Source organism: Trachinotus anak, unplaced genomic scaffold (genome assembly GCF_046630095.1).
Source record: "Trachinotus anak isolate AG129_WGS33_773 ecotype Australia unplaced genomic scaffold, CSIRO_AGI_Tana_v1 ptg000024l, whole genome shotgun sequence".
In the NCBI taxonomy this organism is placed as follows: domain Eukaryota; kingdom Metazoa; phylum Chordata; class Actinopteri; order Carangiformes; family Carangidae; genus Trachinotus; species Trachinotus anak.
Genome location: NW_027273875.1, coordinates 335531 through 362216, shown reverse-complemented (window position 1 = coordinate 362216; position 26686 = coordinate 335531). Strand labels below are relative to the sequence as shown.

Genomic DNA, 26686 nt, shown 5'->3' with positions numbered 1-26686 from the left:
TGGAAGATATACTTTAAAAAAAAAAAGCAACTTCTCTCCAAGGGAACATGAAATGTCAAATAAAGAGCAGTTGAATCAATATTAATACACTGCTGGGTATCAGGGCTGTAGCCAAAAGTCCCTGCAGGAGCTATTTTTATTTGTGTGAATATTTCTGTGTATAGTGAATGTTTTCAAATCAAAATCCATCTAGTTTCCCGGGAAATGTCTCTTTAATGTCACACACATCCTGATGTGGTTCCTAAAAAAATCCTTTAATATTACCATAACACTGCAAACTTCACGGTCTAGTTTTAAAAAAACCTGATGTTGCACTTTAAAATAAAGCAGGAGCCATCAGTGAATGGCATTTGCTTAACCATGACATGTCATATGGGAACATACTGGGGATGTTGTTGGAACTAAATGAATCAAGCCGGAACATTCCCGGAAAATGATTTTAAGGTTACAAGAAATTTCACCAAATTGGAGGGGGGGGCAACACAGGAATGATAAAGGCTTGCTGGGGGTTGCATTCAGACTGAAACAGAAATGCTGTGATGTAATTAATGCAAAGAATCACCATAAAATAGACCTCACTGCAGTCATAACAAGGCAGCAGGAATGGACAACGTCTTGTGTTGATAATATCATGGATTTTCCCTCCCTATGTGTCTACATTTCATTGGACAGCAGGTAATCAGGGAGAGTTTGCACATGACACTCAGGAGCCCTGCACACACGCACCGAGGTGATGAACCAGCTGATGCCTCCCCTTCGCCTTGAAAACCCGGGGCAGCCTTCTGCTTTAAGATGCCCTCCCCGGACCCGAGAAGTGGCCCAATCGCCCTCCTTTCTCAGTCACCTGATTCATGTACTGCCATTTTACACACACAAGTTTGACTGACAGAAAAAAAAAAAAAAAAAAAAAAAATCGCAATTGGCCTATCGGCAACCTGAACACAGAAATACACCCTTTTGTGAGAAGATTAAAAAAAAAAAAAAAAAAAAGACAGGGGACATAAAATAAAAGCGGCTGAGGGTAGATGCTGCCAGCGAAGCGAGGGGGGCTGTGAGGATCCAAAAAAAAAAAAAAAAAAAAAAAAAGGTGTTTGCGGCTGCATAGATTCAGAAGGAGAAACCGGGTGAAGAAGAGGAGAGGGGGAAAAAGGGAAAGGACAATGCTGTTTCATATCGTCTTTGAAGAAATGAGTCTTCGGTCATAGGGGATGCCGCATAGGTTTGATAAGAATCACCGGTAGTCTTTCGCTATTTTTCGGATTCGTAAAGGCGCATCCCGCCGGCACCTCAGCGTCGGGGCAGTGGTTAATTCAGGGATACATTACAGCTCACTGCACATTGTCTTATTATACTAAGCTGCTTTTGATGCAGGCCGCTCTAATTATACATTGATTTTTTATTATTATTATTATTATTATTATTATTTTATACATAGGTTGATAAATCATTTCTGCAGGTGGATCATCCCGATGCCTTCGGCTGCATATCTAATGGTTCCCTGGATGTGACCGTCTTATGTTTAATTTGGCCGCCGCATGAATTCTCCCACCGGATCCTCGTCGGTGTACGCTGCTGCCCTCCTCCTCCTCCTCCTCCTCCTCCTCCTCCTCCTGCTGCTGCTGCTGCTGCTGCTCAGACGGCCGATTCTCGCAGAGGGCACTACCCTCCTCCCCGCCGCTAAAGACATTTTGATCGTCCTCCCCGTTTCCCCCCACCCGGACTCGACCATCACTCCGCCTGCCTCCTCATCCGCCACCTCCACCTCCACCGCCGCCACCACCACCTCCTCCTCCTCCTCCTCCGTAACATGTCGGGACAGTCTTTGACGGACCGGATCGCCGCCGCGCAGCACAGCATGACCGGGTCTGCCATCAGCAAAGCCGTCTGCAAGGCCACGACGCATGAAGTCAGCGGACCCAAGAAGAAACACCTTGACTGTAGGTTAAGCATACCATCACTGCTCACGGTATAGATAGCCTGCATGCACGCATCACGCTACCAGCATCTTTCCTCACAAAGGATAGCTTTTATAAACAGCATCTATTATGCTTCCCCTCTCTCTCATCCGGTTTGCAGCCTCTTTAATTAGGCACCATTACATTCCCTTAGACTTAAATGTGATTTACGCAGCAAAGCATACACTACAATGTATCTGACCATTATTGCAGGCAGTAAATTTTAATATATGGCGAGGGGGGCAAACAGCCAGGCACTATCTGTGCATGTCATTCAGGGGAAATAGGCCACTCTGGTATAGGCTAATCATATTGCAACCAGCCGCTTTACAGTGCACAGGCCTATTCATTATTAACGCCACTATCAGCAGCAGCACTAATATCCTCTGGAGACACTTCAGAGCTTACAGATTGTGCGTTATTCGAGCAGCATCACCAACATTTTCTCTTCATTTCCAGAATCTCATGTTCAAGTTCACTGTCATGTCCTCTGCTGCAATATTATCATTAATGAATGTGTAACTGCTGTCAGTCCTGAGGTGCTGAAGGCAGGGAGTCACACAGTATACTGTGTGTACCGTAGCTCTGCTGGTGGGTGTTACAATGAGGCTGTTTTTTTTTTTTTTTGCTTGTTGTTTTTGGTGTCAGTACAGTTTCTTTATCTCCACATTCGGCTAATTACCTGAAGCAATTATGTGCATGCAAGGAGAAAGAGGATTCCTCACATGCAGATTTTTTACCAGTGGTTATTAGGTTAGGGGGCTTTCCTGGCTCACTATAATTACTTGACATGATCAATAGAGAGCACGGATAATCAATGGTGGTGCCAGTCAAACTCACAGGCCGTCAGTCCAGACAGACACACGGACAGACGGGCACATAGCAAGATGGCTAATCAAGAGGAAACGTGGATAAATCAGTCAGAGGGAGAAACAACGAGGCAGGTCGCCAAACAGCCTGAGAGTCAGTCATCCAGCTACACACCCAGCCAGTCAGCCGGCAAGTTTGGCAGTGGATTAGTCACTTATGTCCACAGCAGAGGTGACACTGGGAATTCTGGGCTCCCTCACAAGATGTGCCACTGGGCGCTTCAACACAATACATCTGAATCAGGACTGTATCACTTTCCCGGACTGAAAAAGGCCACTAAAGCAGAAAACACCCAGTGGGGGTGCTCTAAAAGGTTCAGAAGCAAGTTTATATGTGCGTTTACGAGGGAGAAAAAAAAAAGCCATTTAATGACTCTTGAATTGCAACACTGGGTAATTACTGCTGCTTTGATTTCACACAAATCTCCTTATCTTGATGGTGACCACCACTAGAGGCTAATTATTTAGGTTTTCAGTGGGGTTACTGCTGTGGCCAATTGTGAGGCCCATGTTTTACATTTTAGTTGTTGCTCCATCCTCAAAAGGAAAGGGTCTGTTGGAAACTCTCGGTACAGGTGGAAACTGGAGGATTTCTAGAATATATATTTAATTTCTGGAGAAAAACAAGTCAATGAACGATTCCAGTTAAAGCATAGCTATGAGTGCTAAAGACGGATTATAGTAATTTCGTACAGTGCATCAAGACATTGGCACCATTATTGGTTTGTTACTGTGCTTATACCGAAGCCGCAGTTTTAGACAAACATATTACCCCTGCAGTTATTAAATGGCAGAAGGTCGTCCACCTTTCGTGAGTCAGAGCCCTCCAGAAACTTGCGAATGTCACTCAACTCAAGGGTGAGAGCAGAAATTCAGAAAATCTCTGAGCATTTACATGGCAAATTTTCATCTGTCAAACTGGTGCTAAAACGGTTTATACCGCCGCTCTCAAGGACAATGAAGTCTCTCTCAGAATAAGGTCCATTTATTCTGGTCGAAGTGGTTACATGAGGCATTTTTTTTGTTCTGATCCAACTCTTATTCTGGTCATTTGAGGAATAAAAAGCTCCATGCCAAAGCAGAAACTGTAGGCTTGGCTCAATTCACCCCCCTGGAAGCTTGAATTGATTTTTTTTAGTTGAATGAGTGTTTTGTACTTGAGCCATTCAGATGCAGCTGTTCTAACAGACACAGCTCGCTTCCACAATAACACACTTTCTATTTCCTGTTAAGAGGGCCTCTCCTCTCTCTCCAGGACATGATATAACATACAGTTCTCTCTGGCATTTATTGAGAGTAGAAGACTGCACTTAAGGTTGGGGAAGGGTGCAGGAAGGAAGTTTGTTAGTAATCAAGAGCACAGGGGCGCTAATCCCTCAACTGTCTGGGAGGACCTTCGTGGGGAAGTGAATAAAGAGTGCAAAGAAAAGGCAACGGACAGCTCTCAGGAGCTCCTGACGAGTCAGCTGTACAAGACTCTGGGTCAATGTCAGGTCCGAGAGTTCAGATATGTGTGACCCACGCTCTCATCCAGACCACCTTTGGATTTGGGTCTTTTCTTGTTCAACTTTAAATAGGGTCATAAAATAGAGTAATAAAAAGTGACAGACACTTGGTCTGCATTTTGAGGGAATAAAAGAGTGTGTAAAAACCATCAGCAGGAACTACGCCAGCAAAAGGAACAAAATCAGTGACAGAATAATATGAAACCAGAACTTCTGGGTTCTGTTACTGAAATAAGAAGATCTCATTCAAAATCCCACAATATGGGGTGTGGCTCAGCCATTATATATAAAAAAAGATCTAATGATCTAATGATTTATGGTTTGATAAACATTTAATGAACACTATTACCCATAAGACCCAGGCTCAGCAGAGGAAACAAGTCTATGAGCAAGTCAAGGGAGTTGCTTTTAGCTCAGACATAGGAGGACAGAGGAGAAAGTGGTGTGGAGGTTTTCAGACAGCAGAGATTACAGATAAGAAAAACGAAAAGAAAAAACCCAAACTTTGAATTTTTACATTTTCATGGGAGCTGTAGTTTTTTGTGCTCACAAAGTTATGATATGTTTTCAAATTGCACATCTGTGGAAAATAAGATCGTTATTATTATTAGTGGTGGTGGTAGTACTAGTAATAGTAGTAGTAGTAGTCGTAGTAGTAGTAGTAGTAGTAGTAGTAGTAGTATCAATTGTTGTTCACTATTGTTTCAAAGTCTAATAGCGACTGCTGTCATAGATGCTGATTTGTTTTAGAAAATGGAAAATAAAGGAACACGCTTCATCTGTCTTTCTGAAAAAGTGAGAAAGACAGATGAAAGTAATGATGAATGAGCAACTGCACTGAGTTACAGAAGCTAGTGGAACAGAGGCTACACCGAACGTCATGTCACGACATCGGAAGTCAGCAAAAACCACAGCTCCTGCGAAGATTTACTACCATAGCAGCACAAGCATGGGTAGTCCTTTATTAAGTCATTTTTAGCTGTAATATTTCTGATAGAAATGTTAAATTAACAATTATATTTCATTGTTTGTAAAAAAAAAAAAAAAAAAAAAATTCTGTCCTTATCTAAACATATACAGCAAACCACATCACATACAAGGCTTTGTTCCAGGTTCAACTGCCAAACGTCAACATGATTTTAAATGAGATTTTCTAACTGCTATAACAGAGGGACCAGTTTCACATTGGCTCTCTCTAGGCTTAAACAAATAAAGATGATGAAATAGAGGTTACTAGCAAACTTGCCCAGCAGTGAGATTTAAAATCATATCCCTTGGAGCCAATCCAGCCTTAGTTTTCTGTTCAGATCAGAAAGATAGAGACGCCAAACGCACCTGGGCAGTGATTCCAGATTGGTTTACCCAATCTGAGACTTTTGATAAATACAGACAACATTTCAAGTACCTTTAAGATATACTCAACTTGTTATTGATCCATGCTTGCAAGGCGCAGCTGAAAGGAAAAATGAATAGCTGTGGCATTTCTCAGAATACAACACATGATAAATCAAATGCAATGCCGGTCACTGAAGCCATTCAGAGTGAGCAAACCCAGGTCTCATCGGCATTTTTTTTATTCCCTCCATAGTGTCATGACCTTGACAGACGGGCTGGTGACATATATGGCCAGCGCTGATTATTTACTACCTATAGCCAATGATGAGCATGACACACAGAGTAATGGGATTTCACTCTCACTAGGCAATATTCTGCATGGCCGAGATAGTAGAGAGAGGCAATAGAAATTTATCAGATATGGAATAGTAATCAGGCCAAACATGACCTTCTGCCCTGAAAGCACAGTCTGTTGTGTTATCCAGCATATGATTACTTTAGTTGTGTGTCATGGCTATAATAGCATTGTACTATAGATGTTTGCAAAAGCAACAAAATGTGTTAACAATAATCACAAGCCACATTTATGGCTGAAGTAAAAGAAGGCATTAAGAAGAAGTTGAAATGACTCACATTTAGCCTGATGTGATGGGAAAACACAAAATGAGTGAGCACAAATGAACCTTACACATTTACTCCCACATCTACTATGCGTCATTATAATCTCGCAATTCTGTTTCAGGCCCTGAAAATGACTTTACATAAAACCAAGGTCTTGTATAAAATTTTTATTACATTTTACAGTAAGTCTTTTTATGAGGAGAAATCCCCCCAGTCACACATACTTTAAAACACACGCCTCATATTTTATCCTAACTAGCATTATTGATGTCTTGGATTTAACTTGATGACACCATTTCATCTTATTCTTTGTATAAATGTCGTCACACTTATATCCTAGAGCTTAGTTGTAATTATGCTATTGATGTTGGGCTGCAGTTTCTCAATAATTTCAGTTGACAATCATACAGTCAATACTTCATTACATCCCTCCAGCTATCTATACCGTCACATGTCGAAGAATAAATCCTAGATGATGTATTATCACACAGAGATATAAATAGAGGTGGACACAACATAGGAATATTTGACTGAAGAAGCTTATTTAGGAGCAATTGTATTCAAGTAGAATTGTAATCACTTTACTTTAAACCTGCAATAACAGTTTTTTTTTTTTTTTGGGCCAACACTGACTTCAAGTTGATACAGCAAACAGCAGCTTAATTAAACGTTCAGCCGTTACACAGGAACATTATCATTCATTTGGAGTTATGTTTCCTGCCACCTGATGAATAGAAGTTGAATGTTCACTCTATTTTAGCTCTATTTTTGGTCTCAACCAACACCTGAGGGAAAATGTCCGGATCGTTAGCAGCTAGATGTTCCACTATGTTCACCAGCTAGTTGCTAACCTTGTCTTGCTGTAAAGCTAAAACTGAGAGCTGCAGATCTAGGTTATAAATCTAAGTAGGTTTTATCGCTTCGATCGATCCCTTTTCACACCATCATACTGTTTTTTTTAATATTGTCATTTCATACATAGTTATTATAAAAAATGTTGATTACAACTGCTATAACATAAAGTGGTGCTAAATGCTAACGTCAGCATGCAAATGTTCTCTTTTATCTTTGTCTAGCATTCCAGTGTGAGAGTACACAGATAACAAACATAATCCAGTATAGCCCAGAATGGTTTTTCATACAATTGAATTTTACAAATTATACAAATTCTTTTGGTCTAATTGTACAAACTAAAACTGAAACAGAGTAAAAGAGAAAATATGCCACAAAAATACATCCAAACTGCACATTTAAGTGCTGTAATTTTTATAGTACTTCTATTGTACTCATATACGTATCCTTATCTCCTCCAAGATAAATGATATTTCCTGTTGGTTGGCATTTAAACAGACAGTAAATAAAATATAGCAGTTGACATGTGAGGCCATAACCAAATTTACCCATCAACTACTCTTAACCGCTCTTAACTACTATTAGCATTCCACAAGTCTCCAAAAAACAACCCCTAATGGCACCAGAGCAAAAGTCAGAGGATCACCAAAGTCTTTCGGGTTCATTCTTTGGAGACCATGAATGATTTCACGGCGATCCATCCACTAGTTCAGCCTGGACCAAAGTGATAGACCAGCACCGTTGTCTGCAGAGCCTTGCTGCTAGCATGGCGAAAAAGTGTGTGGCGTGTCCACTTTACTCGTGTGTTTGTGTGAGTTCACTTTTGACAGGAAACATTAATTAGCTAGAATCAATATGGTCCCATTAATTATGGTGCCTGAAGGAAACAAACACACAAACAAACCATTAACGATGTGAAAAGCATGACTGAACGCTACCATTACAAGGCATGTTTGTGATATTAATGCCCTGAGATTTAATTAAGAAAAAGGACTTTGAAAAACACAAATTCCTCAGAGTGAAAATAGTTACTTGTAGCTACTTTTATGTACATTGGTCAGGTGTATTTATGCTTTACAGTTATGTAAATATCGATTTTGATGTTAGCATTGCTCTACATGGGTATTTATTCAAAATGTGCTTGGGAATCATTTATATGTATATTTTTATGATATTGGATGTACCCAGACGCTTGACTAATATGTGGCCTTAAATCAGGGGACCAAATGTCGTGACATTAATGCTGTAGAGTGAGAGTCTGACAGTCTGACTGCAGTGATAATTCATGGCGATCAAAGCCGCATGAGTCGATAAAGAGTATAATCAATATTGTTGCAGTTATTACTGGCTGTGTCGTTGCCACTGATGTTTCCACACTCAAAAATAACAGAGAGAAAAGATGAGCAGGATTGAAACAGTAGCTGCAGTGAGTTGCCGGAGCTTCGGGTGCCTTTGACATTCATTAAGCATGTAACTGTAGTATCAGCCAGGACTCTGGTTTCAGTGTTTCAGTGGGCGCAGAAAACATCACACAGCTTTCAAATAACCCCTGATAACCTCTGATCCTGTGAAACGAACAGACCGCGGATTTGCCTCAGAAAGAAGTTTTCTCTCAGTAACTCTGCACACAATTTCTCTCTGTCTGTCTTTGAATACAAGTTCACTTCCACGCACACTCCCCCGGTGGTTTCACTGGCTGCATCAGTTCCTTTTTATTCTAGTTCCTTTACTTGTTGCTCTTGTTGCTGGAGTGCTTTTCTTTACCATCTGTTGTCAAATTCAACTAAAATGGTCTCTCATCTTGATTTTTACACAATTCACTTTCATCTGATTTGGTCAACTTTTAGATTTATTTTATCACTTTGCACTTACAGTATGTGCTTTATACTAATATCAGCTGAAATCCTATTCCTGGCTGGGTTTTACATAATCTGCACACAATCTCAGTTTTGTCAATACTACTGAGAATATTGTGTTTATTAATCTAAATGTGGATTTTCAGAGCAAAACAGTGAGACAACTGTAACTGGTTTAACCAGGGAAAGAACTTAAACTGTAACTTCATTTCTAGAATCAAAAGCAGAATAATTTCACATTTATGGATTTGCAGAAGCATGTTTGTGCTATTTAAACCTTGGTTCTTTTACTAAGAGTCAGTAAACCTTTGAGATTAAACAGATGCTGAACATACTTCACATTTTGATCTTTAGCCAAAATCCTTAAGGAATTCAGGGCATTGTTCCTACAGTCTCTCCCAGTTGTACATCTACTGCTGAATTCTGAATCACCTATCATCTGAGGCTGTTGTTGTAAATATAAAAGTGGAGACTTATTTCTCTGCCTTTAAAAGAAATGATCCTGTTTGCATGTTAGTTTTTCATTTAAAAACGCTCACTCCGACTGCCGTTTGTCAGAACTTTGATACCGATCACAACACTGAGCTATTTTCCTTTTGAAATGTGTTCCACATTTATTTTGAACAGGCGATTTACACTCTGGATGCGAGTCTCAGGGGGCAAATGTTGGGGTCAAGTCAGTTTTAGTTCATCACCGCTCACAAATGAAAATTCAGATTCATTATTCACAATCAGTCTGTTTATCTGGTGCTTTCTTTTAAAAATGATGCATCCCTTGAGCTGATTTTGCTGGAATAGAAACAACCTTGTAATGTAACTTTCTTCTGAGTTGATATTTTGCTGACATTTTGGTGAAGTAGGTAGGAAGCACTGTTGGATTACAGCCAGGGAATTGATTTTTTGATATAGTAGCCCTGGTTCTGATTCATCTGTCATTTGTTCATTGATTTGTATGCCGATTATGAGTGAGTGAAAAATAATGCACCAGTCAATATGACTTCATGAGCTCTCTGAGGTTATAATTGATGATTTTGGAGTGTGGCTATTGCTTTTATTCACACTGACTAACCATACATGAACAGGATGAGCATGCGTTAAAGAACACAGTGGTAAAACCTGCAACTTTACAAATGATCTCTAACCCTCTTGGCCACACATGTCTATATCTACAATCCTTGCTCTACTAATCATTTGTTTATTCATTCACTTCTTTTTTTTTTCTTTTTTACTGTTTTTGCTGCATGTCCAGGTTCATTCATGCTGTTTTTTTTTCCCTGTCCTCCAGACCTGATCCACTGCACCAATGAGATGAACGTCAGCATCCCGCACCTGGCAGACACACTGCTGGAGCGCACAGCCAGCAACAGCTGGATAGTGGTTTTCAAAGCGCTCATCACCACACACCACCTCATGATGTACGGCAATGAGGTGAGCTGAATGCACTGTATGTATGGAAGCCCAGAAAAAGAAAACGATAGCAATTTTTCAAATTCTATTTTCATGAGAATATAGTTTCATCATTTGGACATAGCATGCATGTTTTAATGTGATTAAAACAACAAGAAAACAGCCTTTTTAAACCTTTTTAGCATGACTTGACAAAGCCTGTTCGCTTTGGTTTTCCACTCAAATGAGTCACAAATGTGAGTTAAAGTCATACAAACGTTGCCGCTGTCAGAACCCTGTTCAACACTGCTCTCATAAATCTGGGTGTTCTGGTGTATTTTGGATAGGCGTACACACAGGCGTACACAATTATAAAGTACATACCCTCACTTTAAAGGAAAACAGGGAGAAGCATCAAATCTAGATTGCTTTGTTTAGTTAGTAGTAACACTGGTAGATTGCAATATATTGGTTTATTAGTTAACATTTTAGATAATTTATAAATAAATCAAGCAAAATTCCTAACATTTACTTGAACTAGCTTCTTCAGTTTAAAAATCTGCTGCTTATTTTATGTCACTGTTAATTGAATATCTTTGGTTGATTGTTCAGACCTTGTCTTATGAGAATTTGTAATGGCAATTTTTTGGTCCTTAAATTATTTTATAAACCAAACAATTTATGTATTAATGGTTAAAAATTATCAGCAGTTTGGTCAATGATGTAATATTTTCCTGGACAATCTAATGCTCTCTGCAATTCTGTCTCCACACACACAAACATGAGAGAGCGAGAGAGAGAGGCCGATGCTCATGTCATCGACCTATCCAGAGACTGACATTTTCCTCACCAGGTTGTAGCTATTTCTCTCCAACTCTCGCAACAAGTTTCTTTGAAGCCGTATCTTCCATGTGTCCAACAAGGACTGATGAAGGATCCTGCTGACATTTCAATGACCAGTGTGGCAAATTGCCTCTCTCCACTGCTCGCGCTACAAGAGCAACAACCAAAACATCAAACATGTTAAATGATGAGCGTCCCAGACTAGAAAGAGAGGCTGTGGCAGCGATTACTGTGGGCATGACGACCCACTCAAAGTGTGCGAACAACAAAGCTTTTAGTGACACGAGCTGTGACATGGTGTTTTGAGCATTTGTCAGGGATGCCTAAACTGGCTTTGGCATTTTCAGCCTGATCAGAAAAACTGTGTGGTTTAAAGACTGGTGACTTGGCATCTTTATTTCCTTAACGTGATGTATTTCCTTATAGTACAGGTTGCTTGAATGGGATTATTGATTACTCTAAGCCAATGGGATATCAGTGAAAGACAGAAAGGCTTGTTGAATTGATACGAGGGTATATTGTAACTTTATTGGTTAGAATTTTTTCTTAAGCTCAGGCAGGATGAACCAAAGCTCACCTGCAAAGTCAGCAGTTGATATTCATACGAAGTCCATGTGTGCTGCTTGACCTGTTGCAGCCGGGAAAACAAACAAAAATGGGGAGGATTAATATTGTAAAATGTACAAACAGCTGCTGCATTATCAATACCGGGCATTTGATTTTCTGCAAGCATCTGGCTGTTGTGGAACATGTGATTTGCTGTCTTAGCAGCTAACTTTGCTTATGCAACCTGTGTCAAGCCCAGTTTTCCAGTGTCCATATCACTCCTTTCAGTGAACAAGCCTCTGTGAATGACTTGCAAAGCTACAAATGAATTGCTCACTGTGTATGGCAGACACACTGCCAGTGTGTCTGTGTGGACATGACTTGATATTGTCAGGGAGCAGTAACAGATAAGACACTAACCCTTTCCTCTGTTCTCCTCTTTTTCAATCAGAGATTGATGCAGTACCTTGCCTCCAGAAACACGCTCTTCAACCTCAACAACTTTCTAGATAAGGCTGCACTACAAGGTGATTTAATACCATTTGGCTGTTTGTAAACTCAGCAGTGCTGTACGTCTAACAAAATGACTTTATGTCGCACTCTCCCTGGCTCTGTAACTCTATCAATAAGCCAATTTCAGAGTCTATTTCAAGGGAAAGCCAGAGACCAGGATTGCAGGGCTATAGACAAATATGCTCTTTGTTTGTTACAAGAAGTTGCTGAAAATGGAAAAAAAAACATGTTCAGTGAGTTTGTAATTGAATGTATTCAAAAGTGAAAATGAATAAATAAATAAATCTCACAGTAACACGGTGCCAGGGTGTGTTTGACACATTGGGAAAAGCAGATTGCTCATAAAGAAGTTAGTACACTTCATATGAAAAGGATTATGGGTTCCTAACCTGATTTGAAAATAGGACAAAGTGATCAGTCTCTAACTGCAGCGCCCCCTCTCTGCCCCCCCCTCCCCCTCCCCAGGGTATAATATGTCAACTTTCATCAGACGCTACAGCCGCTACCTGAATGAAAAAGCCATGTCTTACAGACTAGCAGCGGTGGACTTCACCAAGATGAAGAGAGGGTAACAAACACACACACACCACTGACATACGTGTCACATATACACAGCGGCATTATGGGTTATTTAACCAAAAAGGATGATGACAGTTGGACCAACTGTATATTTTTAAGCCCTACTTCAACTATTTAGTGTTTTTCCTGTAACGTTTGCTGACAAGCAGCCTCTATGGCCACAGGTGGCAGTAAAGGGATAATGGTAAATGCTACAAAATGCTAATATGTACTGTTACAGTGGCACAAAAAGAGTCATAAAGTGAGTGAACTGAGCCAATAATGTTCACCTATAAGTGTACTGAACTGAGCAGGTGTTGTAAATTCACCTTTTTAACTTGTAGGAGAATTTCTTTCAAAAGTGACATAGTCTTGCTTAAAGATGTGTTTATATCTTTATTTCTGCATTATTTTTTCGCCCTTTTGGTTTCTCCGGCTTGTTAAATCCTGTGTGTGTGTTGCATTTGTGTTTGTGCGCATGTATGCTTGTGTGTTACCAGGGCTGACGGTGTCATGCGCACCATGAACACAGAGAAGCTGATTAAGACTCTGCCCATCATTCAGAACCAGCTGGATGCACTGCTGGATTTCCAGGTAAATATGGTTTACAGCGATGTGGAATCATGTGGCAGTCACTGAAATATCTTGATCTGATCTCACACAGCACTTCCTTCCCTCCTCCAGCCTAACTCCAACGAGCTGACCAATGGCGTGATCAACACAGCTTTCATGTTGCTCTTTAAAGACTCCATACGGTTGTTTGCTGCTTACAATGAAGGGGTCATCAACATGCTGGGTAGGTTCAGCTTTAATGAGGTCAGGATGTGTTTATGGAGTAATGTCCCCCTCATGTCAAGATCACAAGACTGTGACTCCACTCAATCCTTCTTTAGGGGGAAATCAATTTTTCCCTCCACTGTCTCTCAAAGTTCAATTAAAGACTATAAAGATCACCTTCTTTCCTCCCATTAATTATTAAGCCAGTGAGGAGGAACAGACCATCAGACTCTTTGCTGTGAAGTTCATTAAATGATTCATTACTTAATTAACTCGATTTATATAGTGACTGGGAGTCTATGTAGAATTTATTTCATCACCCGATGGCCGGGCATATCAGGATAAATCAATACCAGGCAGTTTTTTTGATTGTATAAACTTTTTAACATTGTCATCTAGCATCTCAGTGAGTTAAATTACATAATAATGAAGTATTTGTTGCAAGGTCAGAGTGTATGACCCTCTATTTTGTGAATAAATAGTGATGCTCTTATGCTGATTGTGGCCTTCTGATACACAGAGAAATACTTTGACATGAAGAAGAACCAGTGTAAAGAAGCTTTGGAGATCTACAAGACCTTCCTGAACAGGATGACCAAACTGTCCGAGTTTCTCAAAGTGGCAGAGGTAATGTCTCTTCGTCCTGCTGGTCCTCGTCCTCGGAGGAGGAAACAGTTAAACACCACAGGAGAGGGTGGGAATATCTGTCTGGAGCAAAACTCAACAGCCTCCATTCCTCTTGTTTTATATGTAAATATCTAAATGCCCTTTTCTAACTTCCTGATGTAATCTGCGGCAAGAATCCACTTTAGCCTGTTGAGAGTTGCTCCAGACTTCTGTTACCCCTGGGATCTGATTTACGGTCGATATTTTCCAACCTGAAACTGACTGTAGATCAGCGCCCGGGGGTCTTCTTCTCCCTAATCTTCCAAGTCTTTTTTTTTTTCGCATCTAGATTTTCTCCTGTTTCTGTCCTTCTCTTGCCCTGACCTGGGGAGGGGGTTACTCCAAGACAGTGATTAATGGCTGAGTTTCAGCCTATCAGAGAGCCACTCATGTAGAGCTTCCAGTTGAGGGACCCCTCGCGTGCTGCCTGTTCACATGCCTGCACTGCATGCCCAAGCAAGCTCTTCTATCTCTATCTCTGTCTCCTCTTCCTCTTATTTTTGTTTCCTCCCTTTTCTTAAAGAATTTATATTTTTTCTTTATAATGGCTGTTATCCAGTTAACAGTTGCAGTCCTTGCTAGGCTTCACAGTGAATATCAACAGTTCTATCCACTGCGTTAGCATTATCCCGTGCGCCATCTTCAAAGGCTTTCTCACTGCTTGGTTTCGTTCCCATTTGGAAGAAGGTTTGGGGATCTCGATCCAAAGAAAAAAAAAAAAAAAAAAACAACAACAACAACAGACTAACGTTGACTTTAAGGACCCATTCATTTTATCTGTCTAACAAAATGTGTGTTTGTCTGTTTGTGTGTCATCTGTGTCCCTCCCTTCTCTTTCTGTTCAAAGTCAACATTAGTTGAGTGTCTTCCTTTTGGATGTTTCTTACCTCGCACAGTCATGTGACCTGTTGTCTGCCCTCTCTGCCCTGCCTGGTTCCGTCAGTCGGTGTGCTCAGCATTCATTTCAAACCAGTCTCCAGATCTCAGTGTGCGCGTGTGTGTACTTATAAGTGTGTGTGCGTGTACATATACTGTATATATAGGTGTTTGTATGCGTGTGCATGTGCCCTCCTCCCCTCCTCCTCTGTTGTCTTTTATTTGTTTTCCTTTCCAGCCACTGCATGAAGTAATGAATGCTTGGGTTTGATTCTTCTTTCTCCCTCCTCCTCCTCCTCCTCCTCCTCTTCTTTCTCCTTCACACGCCTCTTCCCTCCTTCCCTTTTTTTACTCTGTGGTCTGTTGGGTTTTTTTGGTTTTACTCCTTGTTTTATTATTACATTGGGTTTATTTTTATTTTGCCTCCCTCCTCCCTCCCCTACCCCTCCCTCCTTTTTTGTGACACAGCGAGTTGGGATAGATCAGGGCGACAGCCCCGATCTCACACAGGTCAGTCTACATCTCATCTCAATCAGTCAATCAACCAGTCAGTCAACCAGTATATAAATCCGTCAAGTCAATCCCATAATGCTTCATTCTAAACGCTCCCGTTCCCTACTCACCCTACAGACCTGCCCACACTGCAGCTGCCCCGTCCTCCTCCTCTCTTCTTCACTCTCCTTGACTCCTTCGCTTTTTCTCCTTTTCTGTCTGAACAGAGTCTAGAATAGAGAGGACACAATAAATGAAGACCTGCAAATAGCCTTGAAGCATTTTTTTCCCATAAAGCATTAGTGCAGGGATTTCATTTTTTTCTCCTATCTGAATCTTTGCAGAGCAAATTTTACTCTAAAGGTAAGATTTAAAGATTTTGAAAGCAGCTGGCTAAAGTTTTTTAGCCTCTTTTTTTGCATATTTCTATTTTAAATGTCCACGACTGGGGCTTAGTATCTGTCTGAATTTTTCCCCAGTGTAAATATCAAGGCTTGTCTCTTGATTCAAAGGCTTATCATCAAATAAGTCAGCACAGCTTTATGAAATAGGTTTCTGCCCTCATAAGCAGTGTTCAAATCATTCTCCTGAAAAGATTATGTCCCTTTGCATTAGCTGTGGGGAGAGCAGCGAATGGTTTCTATTAAGTAGGTATCTGCAAATATGACTTGGATAGGTGTACATAATGCCATCATAAGTACTGCATATCATGCTAAAGGCCTCAAATGCAAGATGTCCTTTTTAGCGGAAACATAATTGGATGTTTGCAATATCACAAATCATGTAAAAAAAAAAAATGAGAAGGGCTGACTTCTTAAAATGAGTGTCATGTTTGTAGTGCTTATGAAGACCTTATATGCCCTTATTCAACAACATAGTGACCCATGCCTATAATGAGCTCTAGATATGTGTCTGTTTTACTTTTAAACTTTTAGCATATTCTAGATTTCTCTGAAGAAGGATATCCAGAATTCGCATTTTACTCTCTTTCCCCCTTAAAATAAGTATATGAGAAATCTTTTCTTTGCTTGTTGTGTTTGCATTGTGTTCTCTGGCGCTGAAATGTGAGGCTCTGGGTGAAAACCGTGGTATCACATGTTGTCAAAATGAACCCATCCATCCTTTTTGTTTTCCAGTAAAGAATGCCGGCAAGCTGCTCAATGTGTATACCTGGTTTTTCACCAGACGTTTACATTTCACTGAGTTAACCTCCCTGGCTTCCAGTGGGGAAAAAAAAGAAATGGTTCTCAGCTCCTTTGTGTAGTTGCTGCCAAATCTCCAAACGAAATCCAATGAATGTTACGTTAATCTGACTTTTAACCTAAAGCGGAATCCACGGGTTAACTCTTGATTTTTAGATTGTGATTTTCTTTATGTGTATGCGTGTGTGTTACGAGAGCGTTCGTGCACTGCTGGCGTCTGCATGGGCTCGTTAGATGGTTCAGAGATGTGTTTGTTGTGTGTCTCCTCTGGAGCCCTGCAGTGATGATGCTCTAATCTGCCCTGACCTGTCAGTCCCACTGTGGACTCGCTTGCATGATCCGGGGCTGATGTGTGCATGCTGGTCAACCAAACCTGATGAAACCAAATGCAAAAAAAAAAAAAAAAAAAGTACAAAGAGCTGTCGTAGAATAGAAGGCGAATCTGAAGGTGATGTCTTAATTTTGCTGCTGCTTTGTGTGTGCGCGTATCCAAGTGTGTGGGATAAAATGAGGCGGTGACGAGAGGGGAGTGAGAGAAAGCAGTGTGTCCCACTTTGTCTGCTTGGCTGTGGTTCTAATACTACCCCCTCACCCTCCCACCCCTTTACCCCCTCCCCCACCTCAGGCTCCCAGCTCTCTCCTGGAGGCTCTGGAGCAGCATCTAGCCTCTCTGGAGGGCAGGAAGCTCAAGGACCTCTCCACAGCCAGCAGGTATGATCACATTAGAAAGAGGCTGCTCAGATCTGCTGCAACAGCCATAATGTACTGCCTCTACCACTAAGACTGTTATACTCACTTAAAACCAAAAATGTCAACTTCATGGTGGCGCTAGAGGTTAAATCAGGGCATCATCAAAATCATGAGTCTTCATCATGTGGAGACCATGATGATGAAGACTGCTCTAAATTTCGAGGCATCTAATCTCAGCCCTAAAATCCAAGATGCTAGTGTGCCTAAAAAATAACTGATCCAGACTTAATCTCTTAACTATGAGATGGATCGACCTAAAATTTTGTACAAACATTCATGGTTCCCAGAGGGTGAATCTTACTGATTTTAGTGACCTCCTGACTTTTCCTTTGATGCCACCATGAGATTCACATTGATGGATCAGCAACTGAAGTGTCTCAGCAACTGCTGGATAGATTACAATTTACTTTGGGGCAGACGTTCATATTTTTTTTCAGGGAAACTTTAGTGATCGTCTGACTTTTCATCTAGTGCAGTTATTAGTCAAAAAACGGTCCATTAATTTGATTCATAGAAAAGTTTTTTTTTTTTTTTTTTTACAATGAGCATTACAGCATATAAGGTGTGGGTTAGTCGTAAGGTTAAGACAAGGTTAAGTTAAAGTTACAAGGTGCAACTCAGTAAAAAGCGCAACCACCAAACAAAACAAAGCAATGGAGTAACTCTGGAAATTGCAGGCTTTGCAAAAATGTGTGTGTGTCTGTCTCACCCTAAGATCCAGCACCTTGTCCAGTGCAGTGTCTACTCTCTCCAGCACTGGGATCTCTCTCAGCCGTATGGACGACAAGACAGAGGACAACAGACTGCAGCAACACAAGGCGAGACATTTGCAAGACATTTTTAAACATTTAAAAATGTCAGAACACCCACACACATATAATATAGACAGGCGTAGACTGCTAATACCACATATAAACAACACTGTACTGAATGAAACCACAATATGATTATACCCAGTGCAAATACCTTATTCACAATTCAGCTGCTTGTTTGTGAGGAGACGCATGGAAATATCTTTGGCTTGTGGGAGTTGTGTACACAACTGTAACCCCAAGTCTTTTTATTTTTGTCTCCAGCACACTGTTGTTGAAGTTGAATGAACAAGTGCATTAATCCTGCAGCACAGTGAAATACAACGTCTGTGCCTGGCTGCTGGCCCACAGCATACAGAGCTGCACAGAGAATAGAAATGAATTCACAATGTAAATACCTTCTGAGGTGTGTTTTTCATTCAAATAACAAAGCATCAAGGACAATTTAAAAAAAAAAGGCTTACGGGGAATGGACATATTTATAACAGCTTCACTACTTTGATTTGAGAGCTAATCGATATCGCCTTTTGTTGATTTTCCAGAGGAGGTTCACATTCTTTGTCAAGCGCAGTCATTTTCTGTTGATGCTTTCCACGCAGGAGGATGGTCACAAGGTGATAGACATTCAGACGCCCAATGTGTCACCCAGCACCCAGTCAGTGGGCAGTGCCAATAGCAGCGGAGGGGCCACAGATCTCTTCTCCAACTCACCCATCGTACCCGTCAACAACCAGTGAGTCCATAGTGCCATGCAGTGTAAACAGAAAAGTGCTACGGGTGCTAAGGCTTTTTTATATTGTAGACAGATTCACGGTAGCCTTTGGTTTGTCGTTTCATTTTATCCCGTTATCCTCGTTCTTCAACAACAGTTCTTTGCCTGTCTGTCACAGTAAATTACATTTTTTAAATTGACTTTTCTGGTTACATAAAAATAAAATGAGAAACACAACTGTGCCCTCCTCTCCTTTCTCCTTCCTGTAGTGTGCCAAACCTGACCAGTGAGCTGTTCACCCTGCAGCCAAACTTCACCCCCATCCAGACCACACACACTGTGCCCAACAATAACAATGCCTGGGGAGGTAGGAGCGCATACGCAAACAAACACACACATATAATCATGCAAACGTACAACGAAGCGTGCAAATAAATGCCCACTCATACACACACACACACACAGACTGCTCAGGGCTGGATAAGCTGTGACAGTAACGCGTGGTTGCTTCATGCTCTTGACTCATTTCCCCTCTTTTCTCCTTTCACGTTACCATGGTAACCTTGGGATGTCAGGTGACCTACTGAAGCCAGCCCCGCCCACTCAAATTCACAGCCCAGGAGCCCCGTTGCACTCTGGGAAAATGCTGCCCAATGATTTGGACTCTTCATTAGCCAACCTTGTTGGGAGTGAGAACACAGCATCACTCTCCAAATATTCAGTCATTTTTCTTTCATGTTATTCTTGTCTCGCTCTGTGTTGCCTCCTCTCAGCTGATGTTATGTTTGTTACTGTTTTTTTTTTCCCTTCTTACAGACCTGCAGTTTGGGGGGACGCCAGCTAAAAAGTGAGTGGGTTTTTCTGACATTAGCAAAAGGCCGCTGTCCAGTTTTATCACTGTTCAGTTTCATGAGTCATGATTTCCATTCTGCATCATCTGTGCACTTGTAAATGCTGTGTGTGTGTGTGTGTGTGTGTGTGTGTGTGTGTGTGTGTGTGTGTGTGTGTGTGTGTGTGTGTGTGTCCGCGTGCATCAGGCCGGAGCTCCAGTGGAGTCAGCTGGTAGAGAAGAAGCCGACAGGAGGAAGTGGGTGGCAGTCAAAGGCCATGTGCACCAGCACCAATTGGACTCACACCACCCATCCCATGGCACCTGCACCCATGCCCGTCCCTCAGATGGTAAATCAAAAGCTACGTTCACGAGGTCATCAAGTTTGGGACAGGTCTTTTTTTTTTTTTTTGGTTTGGGTTGTGTCCAAAATCAGTCACTCATTGACTACTCGCTACTCACCATCCAGGGAGTCCTATATAGTGAGCTTAACGGTAAAATGGAAAAACACTTTCAGACTAATTTTCTTTGCACTGTTTTTCAGTGCATGATGGTAGATATTGCTTGTTTGGTGACCACTGGTTGAACACTACTTTTCATGATGCATTGTGGGATACTATGAGTTCACTAAATAGGGTATAACAATTCTCACTATGCATTCGGACAGCGCTACAAAATTGCACTTGCAAAAGTGATTTCAGACACAGCAATGGTTACATGCCAGCTGCATGTCGTCCCCTCTCAGGGGTTTTCACTCATGTTGGCAGATCAGACGAGACTTGACTGACAGTTCACATATTCTCCTGTTAGTCATGAGTTGGACAGGTGACACTATTATCATTGGGTTTCTTCCAAAACCTGACTGGCGCAGAGCTGATTTGTCCCTGCTGGGTGTGACTTTCGCTCCATTTCAGTTCACAAAAGACTCGACTCGAAGGCTCTGTGTAGCTAGAAAAGTACTGCATGTACTAGCAGCAGTGTAAACAGCACAGCCTTAAAAAAAAAAAAGGGCACATTTCACACGGCTTATTGCAGTGGAATCCAAATGGAAAAGCTACTGTAGTGTCTCTGCCAACTCATGAACGCTGTGAAACATTGAATTTAAGTTTACCACTGCCTTCCTCTGTTATACCTGGGCATCCTATGCCACCTGCATGCCATTTAAACAGGTTTTCCTCCCCTTGCCCTGTGATTTAGGGCTGCAACTTAGAATTATTTTTTTATTGAGTAATCTGGCTTTTTCAATTAGACTTAAATGTGCCAGGATTTGGGTGAGCATCCCTATGGAAGCCCAGCATTCATGTTATGATGATGTTTTGACTATCACTGGGCCCTGCAGTTGCAATGGGTATAAGGCCGCTCTGTGATCAGGTGAGAAAATATTTAGCTTTTTTTGCATTAAAAAAAAAACAAAAACTGATTAATTGATGATGAAAATAGTCAGTGATATATTTTCTGCCAATCAACTAATCGATTAATCAAACTAATTCTTGTAGCTCTAATGTTATGAGAAAACCCTCAGCTGACTCTTTTACCTAGATGTACCATCAGGAAAAAAATCACCTCCATTAGTAGAGAATGTCAATACATGATACTGTAACCACACAAATCATGTGAAATAAAAATGAGAACACACCAGCAGAATAGTGAGTTTTCTGGCCGTTACAAAATAGAAACGTCGAAATAAAATCAACCTAACATTCAGCTGTCTATATTATAGAGGGCCTAGTCTGTAATTTGGTGTTTTTTGTCAGTGGAGCGCTTACACGCAGAAATCTTTTAGAGAATAATTGTATTTGGTGCAATCCATCATTTTGTCAGGGAAGTCAATTTCTAAAAAGGATAGGATATCACATTCTGGACTGAAATTCATCAAATGTACCTACACAGTGGGGTCCAAAAGTCTGAAAGTGGTCTCAGACGTTTGGACCCCACTGTATATATAGCCGAAAATATCTTGGCTTTTGAAGGAGCTCCAAAATGTGCCTGTCCTTTAGTGCTCCACTCTAATTATCTACGTGTCTCTTCTATTCAATCTGGTTTCATCGTTTAATTTTCGACTGATTGACCCCTCAACTCAAACCGCTCATTTATTCAGCAAATGGATTGGAAAGCCGGTGGCACGACTTGAATAGAAAGTAGAAGTGTTTGGAACATGAGGAATGGGCAAAGGTCTGGTTTATCTTCTCTATCCACTTGGAGAATAGCCATAAGCATAGGTTTTATTGTTGTATGCAGACGAGCATTAAAAACGAGTTTTTCTTCTCTTTCTTTTGTCTAACTCTTCACAGAACGGGATGATCTATACTGGCTATGTAAGTTTTTTTTTTTTTAACTTCTCCTCCTCCCTCTCTCCTCCATTTCCACCTGATGTCATCCTGTTCTTTTGCTAAGCTTTTTTTTTTTTTCTTTTCTTAACAAAAAATGTACTATTTTATTTGATGTGCTGCCTTGGCATTGTTGTTTCATCCCTGGTGGTTATTACAGGGTACAAATCCACTGCCTCAATTCAGCCTCATTAAATGTTGAACCTCTCTTTGTTGCTTAGGATTAGGTGTCTTTGCCAGATGCAAACAAATGCAAATGTTTGAAAAAGTAACAATATCTCTGTCTTTATTTTGGGGGACATATTTGACAGGTTAGACACGAGGCTGACAGTATCAGGATTATGTTTGTAACTGATTTTTAGGTCGAGACCGTACAGGCTTGACGGTGATCTATTGTGTTTTTCTGTACAGGCTCCAGCACCAGTGGCTTTTCCTATGACGACACCCCAAGTGCCTGTGTATGGAATGGTAAAGACCAAAAACTCTTAGTCTAATCCTAAATCATACATTCACAAATCTTTCATTAATATGCTGCCAGCACTGGTCTAATCTAAATCCACATTATCCTGTTTATTCTCCACCTCCTTCCTGCTCCTCACCTGCGCTGACCTCTGCCTCGTCTCACCAGCTCCCTCCTCAGATGAGTCATCAGATGGGGGGCGTTCCCATGATGCCCCCACAGCCTGTCATGTACAACCAGCCTGTCCTGAGACCTACTAATCCCTTTGGGCCCATCCCAGGGACACAGGTAACATATACACAAACACACACACACAGATATACATACATTAGTTTATATGAAACATAATTAAAGCAATAGTTTTACATTTTGGTGAATATGCCCTTTTGAAGTTAAATTAAATTATCTCAAACACCTCTAGGAAGTGTAGGAAATTTCTGACTAAAACAGAAATAGACAAGGTGCAGAACAATAAGAACAAATAAGAGTAATTTAACCTGAAAATGGCTGGGAAGTATTGCAAACTAAACTGGTATAAAATACAACGGCACAATGGCAACAAAGGGTGGAATTTTCCTCTAACACAAATCCTGCATCTATACTTCATGTCTGCAAGTCCTCTGGAATAATTGATGCATTCATTCATAGTTATTCATAATGTCAAGCTGTGGACCCCTGTATAAGCAGCATGAATCATGTCAGATAATTTTTTAAATGACCAGCAAGTGTAAAAAAAAAAAAAAAAAGCGTTTTTCCCTGCGAGTAATCACCACTTGGTGCAGCAGCAAGACTCTCAGTAGAGTAAACAAGTGGATTTTGACCAATTATTCAAAACATAACAGAGTAATATAATTGCTTACTGAGCACTCATGCCCCTGAGAAGCTGTTTTCTTGGAACTGCGGCAGGTAATATTCTTGTCAATAGATGCCTGATCACTTGATGAGGTGTTTTGTTGAACTAAATTACTCTCCATTCTCACCCCGTCCTCTGCAGATGCACTTCATGTAGGGATGATGTTGTAACCATGGCAGCAAAGCTGAAAGAGAGAAGGCGAGAGGAAAGAGATGGAGAGAAAGAGTCAAAGAAAACAAATCCAGAACCAAATCCAATGCAGGAGGAAGAAAGATGGGGAAAGAGAGGAAAAGGGAGGGGAGAGGAAGACGGAGAGAGGACCAGAGGACGGATAAAGGATGAAATGCTGATGTCTGTTTCTGTGTCGCCTGACCCTCTAATCTCCTCTCCTCTCCCCATGTGGCTACTGATCTCTCTGTCTTTGAATCTATAATGCTGGGGCGCCAGAGGCTCCGCATCAGTCCCACTCATCCTCTGTTTGATTTGCCAGTTCAGACGGCGAATATGACCTGTGATGACACTACAAAGACTGACAGCTCTATGGAAGTGCAAAAGCTCTATCGCCACTTCCTGACCTCCTCATCCAGATAATTACCTGTATAAAAACTTTACCCACTTCCCTCTCCATCCCACAACTGAATCAAGCTCGGAGGACGCACGTCTCTTTCTCTGATTGGATCGTTTGCTGGCACTTTACTCTATGTGAACTTTGCCAAGGGTGTATGTCTGTGTAGGTGATTTTAGCATCTTGTTCAGATTGGTTCCCGGTCACGCGTCATCCATCACCTGATGTCAGAAGTAATCGATTTGAATGTGTGTGTGTGTGTGTGTGTGCGTGCGTGTCCCTTTTTTCTACATTTCAGCGTGCTGCATCAACATTAGCGTTTGAGTCTTTTTATGAGCTCCATTTGTTCTGAATTGCCAACTTCACATCAAGAATCTGACGTGGAACGATTATTAGCGGGCACGCTTGTGTGTGTGTGTGTGTGTGTGTGTGTGTGTGTGTGTGTGGATGGACGTAGCTGTGTAGGGTATGTACCGTATGTTTCTCTTTTGGTATCTGATGTCATTACTGTGTTGCCAGGTACCAATGTGTTACTGCACTGGAACTAACTGATGAAAGCACTGAGCCACACCCAGGCATTGCATTTGGATGTAAACAAACCTCTTACACTAACTTTGCTACTTGGGGATGTGCTGTACACACTGTATTTTGTTCTTTTTTTTTTTCCTCCTCTACAGCTGTGCAATATCATGCAACCCTGTTAAAGTCTTGTCCACCCATCCGTAGCCTGTTTAGAAGCTGTTTCCTGCTGTAGTGTTGTACCTCTTGTGTGTCCACATCAGGTTTCTGTACAGAAGTCTGTTTGTTTTTGTTTTTTTTCTATTTAACTTGTTATTTTATACCCGTACTGCTCTAAAAGTAGTGAAAAATGCACTGAGAGCCAGATGGAGATGTGACTGGTTATTAGTAAGGAGGCGATTTTCATTCTTGCCAGTCAGAAATGGTCTAACTCCCAAGTGTATGATGTCCTCCCTGTCCTAAGCATTCGTCCTGTCCAAAATTAGTCTCTTGTGAAATCCTGGATAAGGGTAATTACCGCAGCAGATGTCTCACCTCCACTTGGAGGAACAAAAGACGTTGCTAACACAGTGATAGGTTTAATGTAGTGTTAACATTTGTGGACAGGATGGCTAAAGGTCAGTCGGAGGAGTCAAATGAGGACCAGACTGTTGGAAAGCAACTGAGGGTAATGTCTGTCGAACAGGGCCCTAAAAAATCCAAGGTCAAGTTAGACCCACAGACAGACGATATATACATATATATATATATATATACATATATATACATATATATATATATATATATATATGTATATATAGCACAAAGCTGTGAAGAGGGAACAATGCTCTGCTGCACAAAAACCTAAAATCATTGCTGGGATGTACAGTTGAAAGGGGCAATAATCGATTGGGGATGAAGTCGTTTTCTATTGATTGTGTCTGTTCTATGTACATGTACTGTACGTGTGTTTGTGTGCACATGCCTTCCCATAGAGATAAACAGGGTCATGTTCCTCAGTTAGAGATCAGAGGTCTCTAGCGAGCTGGTAGCGTGTACTAACTTAGCAGTGAGTGTTATTGTGACCGTGTGTCAGTCCGTGCAACGCAACATCAACTTAAGGTGGCTCTAGGATCACTCATCTGCTGAAAAACGCAAAAAAAAAAAAACAGCCCTAAGTCATCGGACCTGGAACCTCTGCAGACAGATGGAGCTGCGCAGGGTGGTGATCTCTAACAAAATCGTGGGAGAAATGCAACTGTACGGTGGTGCATTGTTATAATCCACCCCGGAACTGCTGGCTTTGTGAAAAACCAGTCTCCCTCTGAATGCTCTTTTCATTGCGCACTTCATTCCCACGACGCAGCTCGATCCATCCTGGGCCAACCTCTGACTGTTACTGTGTCCTCTGTATATAGGTAATGCCGTTCATGTGTTTTTAGACGTGCTCTCTCTGTAAAGTGATTGAAGCCCCATTGGATGACGTTACTGTACGTGGGACAATTTATTGCTGTATCTGTGTTTGAATGGTTGTATTTTGAAGGTGTCTTCATCCAGGGATGGATGGGTGGGGGTGGGTGGGGTTGATGTTTGTGATGTTTGTGTCCATCTCGAGGAGGAAAGGGGTGGGGTGGGGGGGGTGTTTGGGGGATGGGGGTGGGAGTGTCATGGGTAAACTATCACAACTGGTCTATACCAAGAGTGTCTTCATCAAGGAAGTGGACAGGACAGGGTCTGTCCTCTTCGAAACAGGAACATTTTTTTGCACCAAAGTCATCATCAAAGCGCAGCTTCTTCTTATTCAAGGTCATAATGGATGGATGATATCAGAACTCAAAAGGATTTTTTTGTTCTTTTATTTTTTAGAGACAAAAAAAACTTGTCTTTTTTTTTTTTTTTTTTTTTTTTGCATGATTAAGTGTCGTCTTTTTATTGGCTTGTGTGCCCGGTAAAAGCATGACCATTGTGTGAACTCTCACTTACCGGTGTGTTTGGAAAATGTTAAGGAAATTTCTCCATGAGATTTTT

General features: G+C 41.2%; 1 protein-coding gene and 2 long non-coding RNA genes across 4 annotated transcripts; 1 reads left to right on the top strand and 2 right to left on the bottom strand.

The window, feature by feature from the left end:
• The first annotated feature begins 1001 nt into the window (after window positions 1–1001).
• On the top strand, window positions 1002–26211 carry LOC139607864 (phosphatidylinositol-binding clathrin assembly protein-like). Of its 2 annotated transcripts, XM_071461129.1 has the most exons (19): window positions 1002–1937; window positions 10279–10421; window positions 12220–12295; window positions 12747–12849; window positions 13340–13433; window positions 13524–13635; window positions 14137–14243; window positions 15627–15668; window positions 17478–17563; window positions 18318–18420; window positions 19014–19147; window positions 19396–19493; window positions 19702–19815; window positions 19943–19973; window positions 20164–20305; window positions 22247–22270; window positions 22694–22750; window positions 22911–23030; window positions 23737–26211. In XM_071461129.1, exons 1-19 carry the CDS (start codon window positions 1808–1810, stop codon window positions 23749–23751), a joined length of 1731 nt encoding a protein of 576 aa, XP_071317230.1. In that variant the 5' UTR covers window positions 1002–1807; the 3' UTR covers window positions 23752–26211. The 2 variants fall into 2 exon arrangements, with proteins under 2 accessions (XP_071317230.1, XP_071317232.1); XM_071461131.1 differs by lacking the exon at window positions 15627–15668.
• Window positions 11378–18979, bottom strand: LOC139607865 (uncharacterized). The gene is made up of 4 exons (XR_011684908.1): window positions 18569–18979; window positions 18312–18405; window positions 15782–15880; window positions 11378–11850 (listed from the first exon to the last, which is right to left on the bottom strand). It is a non-coding gene; the product is annotated as an uncharacterized lncRNA (long non-coding RNA).
• On the bottom strand, window positions 21588–23735 carry LOC139607866 (uncharacterized). Its single transcript, XR_011684909.1, has 3 exons — window positions 23603–23735; window positions 22882–23005; window positions 21588–22736 (listed from the first exon to the last, which is right to left on the bottom strand). It is a non-coding gene; the product is annotated as an uncharacterized lncRNA (long non-coding RNA).
• Window positions 26212–26686: the final 475 nt, after the last annotated feature.

Bases quoted from the DNA above. Each gene is read 5' to 3' on its own strand.
- LOC139607864 (XM_071461129.1), top strand. From the start codon at position 1,808: ATGTCGGGACAGTCTTTGACGGACCGGATCGCCGCCGCGCAGCACAGC. The intron at 19,494-19,701 runs GTAGGAGCGCAT...TTGGGATGTCAG, and splicing joins CAATAACAATGCCTGGGGAG to GTGACCTACTGAAGCCAGCC. The intron at 22,271-22,693 runs GTAAGTTTTTTT...TTTTCTGTACAG, and splicing joins GGATGATCTATACTGGCTAT to GCTCCAGCACCAGTGGCTTT.